The 12301-nt window shown below is 42.9% G+C and overlaps 1 protein-coding gene across 10 annotated transcripts in view; it reads right to left on the bottom strand.

Annotated features, from left to right (window-relative positions):
* Positions 1-12301, bottom strand: part of LOC129725424 (MOB kinase activator-like 2) — a 229218-nt gene that overhangs the window by 6284 nt on the left and 210633 nt on the right. For all 10 annotated transcript variants that reach the window (XM_055681257.1, XM_055681256.1, XM_055681249.1 and 7 more), the window contains 2 exons: positions 12118-12214; positions 64-351 (listed from right to left, as the gene is read on the bottom strand). In XM_055681257.1, coding sequence (XP_055537232.1) covers positions 64-351; positions 12118-12214 — 385 coding nt within the window. The remainder of the gene's footprint in view (positions 1-63; positions 352-12117; positions 12215-12301) is intronic.

Raw genomic sequence — 12301 nt, 5'->3', positions numbered from 1 at the left:
AGTAGAAAATTATATCAGTTAGAACAGTTTTTCAACATGTAAAGTTCAACGGTGGTAACTTACCTATGCAAAGCAGTCAGATGGGCGAAGGTGAGGTTTAAATGCGCGTGCAGCCCAAGGAGTGCCACCTCGCGGAAGTGCGCAGCGTACAGATGCGCAATCACATGGAACAGTAAACGTAAAATTTTTCTAGCAATACTCTCGAACGAACTAGGAAATTCATTGGCATATTTGGTGGGAAATATCGACTCGTCGCTGACCGTCTTCTGCGTGAACGTCATCACGTAATCGATGTACTGGGGAGCCGCGACCCGCGTCTTCTTGCCCTTCTCGTCGAACCACAGATACATTCTGCAAGGAAAGAAAAATCAGCGAAATCAATAAAAAATTTGCGACATACTGTTGGGAACAGCGTTAAATTTGCTTTACTATAACGACGATTCCCATTATCGTTTATTGCTGCTGGATTATGCCCCGTTACTGCCGTAAAAGCAGGAGCTGCCGGGCACATTACGCGCGAGTTAAACACAGAGCGCAAAACAAGATTCGGATATCAAGCCGTTCCCGAAGTTGTTAAGTTTTAAAACAAAGCATCATTAATTTAACGACAACGAGATGAAAATTTCCCATCTTTTTGGCTGCAGGATAAGTGTGCGCATTGTTTGGCGTTTTGAGACCAAAATTATGTTTAAATCGTGTCTTCGAAAGGGGATTTTGAACTGATACCGCACTCAGTCAACAGGAGAGCAAGACAAAGAAAATTTCCCGCTTATATGATATGGCAAAAAAATATCTCTATTGAGCTGTTTGTTATCTTTCGGATGACGTCGATCTAGACCTATCACAAAGTTGGTAATTTGTCTCTGACGATGTTCTTATCAGCCAGGATCGCTGGTTGTCTCCCTGCAAAACAATGATAAAAATTCAATTTCGAATGTAGCGCCTTTTGAATCGAATCGAAATCAAATTAAGTCGAACCTCGTTTTAAGAAAATGATTCATTAAAAAATTTGTTCTCCCAAACTAACTAATATTCAATTTCATATAACATAACTAAGATATCGTCAGTCCAACTGGTGTTTTCTCGTTGGTCTGTCAATATTTAAAAAAAAGTTGTTGGTTAACGAAATAATCAAAGTTGATGATCTTTTCATATTTAGATTTAGTTGGAAAAATCACTTCAAGAATCTCAAAATAGAAAATATTCTCATTTTTTATTGGGTAATTAGTATAACGTTGTCCATTGATGTGAACTTTTGTAATAATAATAAAATATCAATATTTTAACATTTGTTTTAAATTGCAAGAGAAACGAACGATCAAATTACGAAGCTGGAATTTGCTAGGCCTTGTTTTTTTTGCGGTAAAATTATTATTCGTATAAATAAACTCATTTTTTCTCTTTCCCCCTTTTCATCACACCCTGAACAAACTGTTAAACACATGTTACGAGATGTGAAACTGCTATACAAATACACCAATAAACGCTAGAAAATTAAATAAGGCCAAAACATAATTTAAAGAAAGAAAATGAAACGCAATTATTGAGCATGAGCATGAGCATGATTGACCGCCCGCGGTTGCTACTCCGTTATTGCCAGATCAGCTGTAATTACACAGAGAACCAAAAGATGATGCTTGGGACCAACATGCATCCTCAATGTGTAAAAACTGGTGACCTTAATCTTTATAATAGGCAATACCAGCGCCGGCCGCGTCCGAATGCAGGTCAAAGAAGGAATTGGTATAGGAAAATGTTGACGTGATACTCGCTTATTGGAAGCCGAGGAACACCTCTGCACTTCCACGAGAAATCACTGGGATGTTGGAAAAAGGGCAAGGTACACAGCAAGGTTCGTTTTGGTAAACGATGCACTGGTTTCGAGTGTCGGGTTCTTTAGAACAAGTATCGCGCGAACAGGTTCATTATATCCGCCCCGGTATTCATAATGCGATTCGAACCTATCAAGTTTGACAATGTAACACCGCAACAATAAATCGTACGCAAGAGTACTGGACCTTTGATCAAATTGGAACAATTTAAATGATATGATATCTCCTCGTAAGGTGATCCTCTTTACACCGAAATCAATTGCGCGTTGTTGACCTATCGACCTTATGAAGATATCGACGCGGAGTCTCTAGGCGCTCGGTCAACCGGACATTATCTTCCTAACAGATCAATCAACGACGTTTCTCGTTCACACTTTGTCTGCTCTAAAAAAAACGATAGGATCCCGCGAAAAACACACCTGAAAAACAGAATATAACAATGTTGCGCGCTTATTACGAAAACTAATCATGACTATTTTTCTTGCCAAACGTCGCGATCCTCTTCGTACTACGCACGCGATGTAGCCAATCAGCTATTTGTCAATCCCGAATACTTTCGAAGAAACGAATGCACGTCGGCCGACGCGATTCTTTGGAAGGTATACATCGCGTTTTCGTTAATCGCGATATTTATCGGCCGGACCAAATCTTCGGTTAAACAGTCACAGTGAGACATGAACAAGTATCTGGGTATACCCCTCGAAATCATTATATTCCGAAAACGTTCATTCAAGTAAAATTTTTCCGAGCCGAAAACGCGGTTTAAAATGAAACGCAATTATTCGTACAAAAAGTGGAATTATATTGTTTGAAAACATTCCCTGATTATATATCGCACGCTAGCCTGGGAGGCTAATGCGGTCTCGATCAACTAGATTAGTTGAGAGAATTCGTTATCGATATTGTTTTCGGCACGTTTTGCATGTTGTAGGATAAGTACAACGATACACCGTGCCCCAGTGCTGAGTCGAGAAATTTCCAGCACGAAAAGATCCTCGACCTGATCGGGAATTGAATCACAACCGTGTGGGAGAGCTAGCCGACCGACATCGCTAACCACAGAACCACGGGGACCACCAAATATTATTGCCTGATTACTTCTAAATATACTTAATTTATTCAAGGTTTTTTTTGGTGAGGGAGCAAATGCGTGAACGTGTGGATGATTTGTTTGGCTGACTGTATGCGGTGAATGGTTGTAAAATAAAGCAATACGTCTGAGCAGGTGCTGCAATGTTGTCGTAATAACATATTTCGATACACATTTTCAGCCGCAGCAAGCAGCACAACAACCACTACGAAAATATTGTGAATTGATCTCATAAAAATTCATCTATTTTATTCTAGCACAACATAAGGGACATTTCCTATTTGTTTTCCGACTCTCTTATAATTTTTGCATGCTCTAAGTTGAAAATTTGAAAATTTCAACTCTGGAAGGTAATCAACCGAAATCTTCTTTACATGTCCTAGGTCGATGTTCTAAAGTTTTTCTTACGCGTTTTTTCGCGTCTTTTTGGCGGATTTCAAAATTGAGTTTTTTACGCGGATTTCGGAATTAATGCGGTTTTTTTCACGGATTTCCCTGAAAAGTCGTTTACGCGGTATGTTAGAGGATTTTACTAAATCTAATTACTGAATATTCACTAATTTGACCTAACCTTTTTATATTTTTTTTAATTTTCAGCTCGATTTGCATGCGGATATAACACTGCTATTGATACTTTTGTGAAAGAATTTGGCAGGAATGATTCTTATTTATTCCACATTATAAGTCCTCACGTCGAGCTCGTAAACAAATATCCAATCGTAAATTGTGTATCTTCCATTACTCGTCAATGGAGGTGAGTGTTTTTACGGCTGGGTATTTGTATACGAGCTCGACATGAATACCCTTGTTATATGTACATAAACTAGGGTGGGGAATCGTTATATGGAAAAAACGAAACTTGATAGCAGAAAGCTAGAACCAAGTTTTTTTTTAGTTCTGCTTGGGGCCCCAAACAATCCTGAATTTATTGCAAGTCGATTGGTTATGTCTCCGCTTGGCGCATTGCATTTTAAATTTATATATATATATAGATTTGTATGGAAAAACCAACTTTTTTGCATTTTTCATTCTAAAGAGCTCAAAATGGCTCAAACCATAAGTTTTATGACTTCAAATGGTAGGTTTTTTGATGCCTAACAACTTGGCCGAAGATACTAAAGAGCTAGGGTGTGTCAAAAAAATACTAGAGCTGTTCAAAGTTGAGTATGTCGAAATTTATGTTGCAAATAATTTTTTCTGCCAACACTGCCAGTATACCGGCGTCAGTCAGATTTCCATAAGAAGTTACCTCTGAAACACGTTGTAGATTCTATCTACGCCTAGAAAATTGACCTAAATTAGTTTACTTGATCCAGCTGAGTGTATAAACTCGTTACGACAGGTTATTTCTGATGGGAATCCTACTGACGCCGGTACATTGGTAATGTTGGCAGAAAAAAAGATTTTCTGCATTTAAATCGACATACTCAACTTTGAACAGCTATAGCTCTGCTTAGGGACATCCTAGCTCTTTAGTGTCTTCTACAAAGTTGTTAGGCATCTAAAATACTATACTTTAACATAATGCAGTGCATCATTAGAGCATTATTGAGCCCTCTAGAAAGATAAATGCAAAAAAGTGGGTTTTCCCATATAAATTTTCATACAAATTTGAAATGCAATGCGCCAAGCGGAGACAAGACCAATCGACTTCAGGTAAGTTTAGGGTTGTTTAGGATCCCAAAAGGAACCAAAAAAACTTGGTTCTGGAAAATAGATCATTTTTCCCCACCCTTATAAACATATCTATATTTTGGGTTCGCCGCAGAAGGCAGAATCACAAAAGGCAGAAGCACGAAATGTAGAATCATGAAAAGCAGAACTTTATGACCGTACACACAAGGCAGAATATTTAAAAAGGCAGAATTTCGAAGGGCACGAGAGGCAGAATCACTGGAAGTAAAACCTGACTAACGATAGCCATGTGCGTGATGGCAAATTGGTGCGAATCCTGGTCACGTTACTAAAGCTACTACTCTACATTTATTATATATTATTATTTGCTACCGTACCCCTACCTTCTCGTGGTACCAACTGATGTGCGAGTAACCAGTGGAAAGATCGGGTAACCAACCCTGGTGGGACTGCTGGTCGCATGCTGACAGGTGGCGGGGCTTCCTTCCTCGGAAGGGAGTTTCCTGGGATCGACACCGACAGAAGCGTTCTAAGTAACGCAGTGTCCTTCTCAAGTCCAGTGCCCGGGACACTAAACAATGGCACTACGATGGCCCTCCTGCGACATAGTGGGGTTGGTCGCTGGCCTTGCAAGCCTGCACCATTAAAAAACAACAGCAACGAACGCAATAACGTTAAGTACGGACCGGAACAATCGGCTAGGACCTAGGCAACGAAAACGGACTAACGATTGGATTCTCGGAACATGGAACTGCCGATCTCTCAACTTCCTAGGAAGTACCCTCGTGCTTTCCGAGGAATTGAAGACCCGCAAGTTCAACATCGTAGCGCTGCAGGAGGTATGCTGGAAGGGGACGATGGTGCGTACGTACAGGGATGGTCACACCATCTACCAGAGTTGTGGAAGCACGCATGAGTAATGGGAGAGATGCAGAAGCGGGTGATCGGGTGGTGGCCAATCAGCCCTAGAATGTGCAGGTTGAGGATCAAAGGCCGTTTCTTCAACATTAGTATTATCAACGTGCATAGCCCACACCTCGGAAGTACCGATGACGACAAGGACGAATTCTACGCGCAGTTGGAGAGTGAATATGACCGCTGCCCAAAACATGATGTCAAGATCATCAACGGGGATTACAACGCTCAGGTTGGCCAGGAGGAGGAGTACAGACGATTCAGTGCACACCAGCTGGCGAATGAAAATGGCCTCAGACTAATCGACTTCGCCACCTCCAAGAACATGGCCATACGTAGCATCTTCTTTCAGGATAGCCTCCACCATAGACTCACCTGGAGATCACCGAACACCAATTTTACAGGGTAGCTATCCGGCATTCTAGCTACATGCCCTGCCCAGCGTATCCTTCCAGCTTTAGCCACTTTCTGAATACTGGGTTCACCGTAGAGGCGCGCAGGCTCGTGGTTCATCCTACGCCTCCACACTCCGTTCTCCTGCACACCGCCAAAGATGGTTCTTAGCACCCGACGTTCAAAAACTTCGAGTGCTCGCAAGTCCTCCTCGAGCATTGTCCACGTCTCATGCCCGTAGAGAACGACCGGTCTTATTAGCGTTTTGTACAGGATACACTTGGTGCGAAGACTCAGATTATGCGACCGTAGTTTTTTATGGAGCCCATAGTAGGCACGACTTCCACTGATAATACGTCTCCTTATCTCCCGGCTGGTATCGTTATTCTCAGTTACCAGAGAGCCGAGGTACACAAACTCGTCGACCACCTCGAACTCATCCCCGTCGATTGTTACCGTATTGCCTAGGCGTGCCCTGTCGTGCTCGGACCCACCTGCAAGCATATACTTAGTTTTTGACGTATTAATCTTCAGTCCGATCCTATCTGCTTCACGTTTCAGTCGGGTATACTGGTCTGCCACCGTCTCAAATTTTCTGCCGACAATATCCACGTCATCCGCAAAGCAAATAAATTGACCTGATCTGTAGAACAGAAACACAAATCGACCACGTTTTGATAGATGGTCGGCACTTCTCGGACATTATCGATGTCAGATCACATCGAGGCGCTAACTTCGCTTCGGATCACTACCTAGTGATGGTTAAGATACGCCAAAAACTATCCGTTGTGAATAACATACGGTACCGTCGCCCGCCACGGTATAATCTCGCGCGACAGAAGCAACACGACATCGCAACACAGTACGCGTCATCGCTCGAAGCTGCACTGCCAGAAGAGGGAGAGCTTGAAGTAGCCCTTCTAGGGGATCGCTGGAATGCCGAGAAAACAGCTATCAGCAGTGCTGCGGAGGAAGTCCTGGGACACGTGCAACCGAATCGACGTAACGAGTGGTTTGACGAAGAATGTCGGCAGATTTTGGACGAGAAGAACACAGCGCGGGCAACAATGCTGCGTAGAGCCATCAGTCAGAATGTGGAGCGATATAGACTGAAACGGAGGCAGCAAGTCCAACTCTTCAAGGAAAAAAAAGAGTCGCACACACGAAACACGAAAGTTCTACCAAAAACTCAACGGATCCCGCAGAGGCCTTGTCCCACGAGCCGAAATGTGTAGGGATAAGAATGGAGGCATTTTGACGGATGATCGTGAGGTGATCGAAAGGTGGAAGCAGCACTACGATGAACACCTGAATGGCGTGCAAGCAGGAGACCATAACAGGAGCGGAGAAGACGTGGTCGGTGCAACGAACGACGAAGATGTGCCACCCCCAACAATAAGCGAAGTTAAGGATGCGATCCGGCAGCTCAAGAACAACAAAGCGGCCGGAAAAGACGGCATCGGAGCTGAGCTTATTAAGATTCGCCCCGACAAACTGGCTAGCTCGCTGCATCGGCTGATCGTCGAGATCTGGGAAACAGAACAGCTACCGGAGGAGTGAAAAGAAGGGGTTATCTGCCCCATATACAAAAAGGGCGACAAACTAGACTGCGAGAACTATCGAGCGATCACAGTCCTGAATGCCGCCTACAAAGTGTTTTCCCAGGTCATCTCCCAACACCTGTCACCATTAGCCAGCGAGTTTGTAGGAAGCTATCAGGCCGGCTTTATGGAAGGACGGTCTACGACTGACCAAATCTTTACACTGCGGCAGATCCTCCAAAAGTCCCTACACACCATCTTTTCGTCGATTTTAAAGCCGCATACGATTCAATAAACCGACAAGAGCTATGGAAAATTCTAGACGAAAACGGCTTCCCGGGGAAGCTGACAAGACTGATTAGGGCTACGATGGAGGATGTGAAGTGTTGTGTGAGAATTTCGGGTCGAACGTCGGACCTATTCGAGTCTCACAGGGAATCCGACAAGGTGATGGTCTCTCCTGCTTATTGTTTAACGTCGCGCTAGAGGGTGTTATGAGACGAGCGGGGTTTGACATGCGGGGCACGATTTTCAACAGATCAGGTCAATTTATTTGCTTTGCGGATGATGTGGATATTGTCGGCAGAAAATTTGAGACGGTGGCAGACCAGTATACCCGACTGAAACGTGAAGCAGATAGGATCGGACTGAAGATTAATACGTCAAAAACTAAGTATATGCTTGCAGGTGGGTCCGAGCACGACAGGGCACGCCTAGGCAATACGGTAACAATCGACGGGGATGAGTTCGAGGTGGTCGACGAGTTTGTGTACCTCGGCTCTCTGGTAACTGAGAATAACGATACCAGCCGGGAGATAAGGAGACGTATTATCAGTGGAAGTCGTGCCTACTATGGACTCCATAAAAAACTACGGTCGCATAATCTGAGTCTTCGCACCAAGTGTATCCTGTACAAAACGCTAATAAGACCGGTCGTTCTCTACGGGCATGAGACGTGGATAATGCTCGAGGAGGACTTGCGAGCACTCGAAGTTTTTGAACGTCGGGTGCTAAGAACCATCTTTGGCGGTGTGCAGGAGAACGGAGTGTGGAGGCGTAGGATGAACCACGAGCCTGCGCGCCTCTACGGTGAACCCAGTATTCAGAAAGTGGCTAAAGCTGGAAGGATACGCTGGGCAGGGCATGTAGCTAGAATGCCGGATAGCTACCCTGTAAAATTGGTGTTCGCTTCAAATCCGGCGGGAACGAGAAGGCGAGTGGCCCAACGAGTGAGATGGGAGGACCAGATAGAGCACGATCTGCAAAGTACCGGGTGCCCGCGGACCTGGAGGCAGGCAGCCACGGACCGAGTGAATTGGCGGAACCACGTTATGCAGGCCATGTGTTAGGACGTACGGCCATCTAAGTAAGTAAGTAAGTATTATTTGGTAACCAGATTTAAAAACTGGTCAAAGCAATGACCAGTTTTGACTTAGTTCATCAAGACTCTCACGGGGCCTTACACTAGTCTCAACGGCTTGTTGGGTATAAATAACATAAAACAATTCATGCGGCGAAGACGCATAATCGAGGGCAAGGAACCAAGGCGGCAAAAAGCCGCCGTGGTTTCCGCGATCCGAGTCGGCCGCCGACCCGCTGTCGGAAATGGCGGCCTCTCACATATAAACGAATGATCCACTGGTTTTCCAGGATTATTAAAACAGGTTTTCTTTCCCTTAGTTAAGTTCGATTGCAGTAATTATCAAGGCATAACCTTTTTCAACTCCGCTTACAAGATTTTCTCTCACAGCCTGTTCTATAGACTAAGGCCGTTGCAGAAAGCCTTTGTTAGAGAGTACCAGTGCGGTTTCCGGGAAAGACGATCTACAGCGTGTAAATGTTCACCTTACGTCAAATCCTAAACAATTGCATGTATCTCTATAATCAACGTACACTCTACAAGATACTGATTCTCTCGGTGGTCGACGAGCGCTCGGTGTGTTCAATCGTAGGATCCTACGTTCAATACGTGGTTGAAAACTGGAGAATGGAGTGTGGAGCAGACGCTTGAACGCAGGATTTCGACTTTGTCGTTTGTCAACTGCAATTTCTCACTTACTTATATCGTGAATAAATAAAACGATTCCGCAAAAAACTGCGCGTTCCAGAAGTCTGGTTCCATGTGCAGCCAGAAATTCCTTCAGGGTGTTTGGTAAAAAAGTTGAATTTCGAGAATATTGAAGAGGGAGTAGCATGAATCAATGACTATCATGTAGCAAAACGGAATTAGAAAAACAGTGGTTTGGTGCTCACATCACTCACTTTAAAACGGGTTGCGGTTGTCGTAGTGACATGGGTGCGGGAAAATATTGAGGAGAAAGAAAAGGAGAGAACAACGTTGAAAATTAAGTGTTATCTTGCTATCTTTAGCAATACCGCTTACCGAGCAACGCGGGTGCTGTTTAACCCATCTCCCGCATGTGATGCCACATGGCATCACCTGACATCTAAACTTTGATTACAGTTTAACAACTATACTTAAAATTTTTAACGATGAAACTGTTTAAGGGGCCATCCACATACCACGTGGACAGATTTTTAACGATTTCGACCCCCCCCCCCCCTCTGGACAACTGCAAAAAGAACTCTGGACAATTCTAAAAATTTTCTATGGACCGTGGACTTTACACAGTGGATGGCCCCTAACTGGTTAGAGAACAGATCGATCTTCAATATGCAATATAGGTTGTGCAAATTGTACATATGGTTGCTGAGTAATAAGAGTTTGTAGGTCATTATTCGAGGTAGACACTGATTTCTCTCCGTAGGGATAGGGTTAAATAAACCGTTGCGTAGTGCAGTCAGTGGTCAATTCGGGAACAACATTAGAATTGTTGTTTATTACATGACATTTATTTTTTCCGTTTCCTATATTCATAGTGAATATTTCATATGCACTTCTCATTTTAACACATAGCTTATCGCTCACAATTTCTCCTATCCATTTTCAATTTCGCGAGACAAAGTACAAGTTTTAATTCTATGCATGTTAGTGTCAACTTCATTACAAATATCGCATTTATGTTCTGTTTGCACTCTGACTTAACATAAACAGTAAAAAAAAATTCTAGTCACTAAATTTCATACCCACAGACAGACAGACATTCGAAGCAGCCTTCTGCTAGACACCTTGTTTCCCATGAGAAAATTAACGAGTAGCGAAATAAGTAGGTAACAAAAATGTGTAGTGAAGTTTAATGTCTTAGTAACAAAACATTTCACCATCCTCTGAATTTCGACGCAGTCTGCAAGGCTCTTGATAACCTTATAAGTTTAAACACCATCCGCGTGAAACATTCAGCAGTCAGATGGAAGCATTGTGTCGATATTTGGTTGTTAAAAAATACAAACAGCAATGATCCAAGATTGGTTCCTTGGGGCATTTTGGAAGGATTATAAAATATCAGAGATCCTTCCCCCAAAGCGGAAACGCCGGAAATTGAGTTCGACATCGATGAGCAAGAACACACAATCCTCAGCGATTTTATTTTGAAATAAGACAGAGTTTTTTTCTTCATGAATTGTACAGTTGCTTTGAAAAATTTTACAAAACCAAAAGCAGAAGTTTTTTTGGGGATCGGATTGCTTCTCGATTATTGACTGTTTATTGATGATTGATAGATCTTGTTTTGAAGTGTCGAATGTGGTCTAGATTTGTCTGTTTTTGGTTAATATATGACACGCGCCGTTAGATAGAGGAGCGGATAGTGATCGCAAACATCCATGAAATTATCACTAGGATAAAGTTTATACTAGCACACAACATCCCAGATGCACAGAGAGAGAGATACAGTTTCCTGCAACGAATTTATAATTCAGCAATTAAAAAGTAGGTCTTACGCACCGCGGACCCCGCTAGTCGTATTTTTTAAAATATTTACGAACTTGTGCCGACTCTGCCCCCCTACCACTAATAACACGAATAAAAATTCACAAATCAAAAAAGCAATTGCCGAATCAGAAGGCTCGCTCGACAGCGTGCTAGCGTGATGAGAATCTATAATAAACGAGGAAGACCTCCGCGGGACAATAACCTACGGTAAACAGCGCAACGGGGCTTTTTCTCGTGTCATATTTACAGTGCGAATATCATCGCTTGTGTGTACCGTGTGTAGCACCCACCAACGTTACTATCACCACCCACCGACAGAAAGTGTGCCCCGGATCGCTCGCGTGGAAACGATTGTTCAGTTTGTTATTGATATCGTTGATCACTGCTTGTGCTAATGACCAATTCGATCCCGTTTTTCTGTATGAGCGATGAACCTTTTTGGTAAAATCTCCTTTCTCGTAAAAACAGGGAGGGAGGGAGGTAGCTTTTCCAACAAAAGAAAAACAAACCGAACAATTCGTAATTTACTTGAGGAACTTCAGCAAGGATGAAAAAAATAACACAGTTCCCAAACGTCTGTTTTTGTGACGCCGTATAAAGGTTGTACTTGTCAAAACGAGAAACATGATTGACATTATATAAAATATATCCGATTCATCGTTCAACGCATCTAACCGGGGTCACAGAAATATGGAAAGCAGTACCTTCACTGCTCATTTTATTTCCTATGACAGACAAGTAAAAACTGTCATGAATTATGCAAAGTTGAGTGCGACAATTGACGGTTACATTTGGTTTTCCTTTAGCGTTGAAGTGATAAAAGCTCATCTCTTGAAGGAACTAATCTGCTAGGAGGAATAAATGATAACTCAGACTTACCTAGTTCCTGGACCGGTCATATCTGGACAGCCGGATGTGGTGCAGAATTCACTAATCGTTCCGTACACTAAGTTCACGTGCTCGAAAAGCGCCAAAGCTGTACAAAAGAGAAAATGTGTTGTTTAATAAACTTGATAAAGACGAAAAGACACCTGTACAGTTAACTGATTGTAAAGTAATGGTA

Source organism: Wyeomyia smithii, chromosome 2, assembly GCF_029784165.1.
Source record: "Wyeomyia smithii strain HCP4-BCI-WySm-NY-G18 chromosome 2, ASM2978416v1, whole genome shotgun sequence".
NCBI classification, from domain to species: Eukaryota; Metazoa; Arthropoda; class Insecta; order Diptera; family Culicidae; genus Wyeomyia; species Wyeomyia smithii.
The sequence above is the reverse complement of the archived record's forward strand: the minus strand, read 5'-3'. Positions and strand labels throughout refer to the sequence as shown.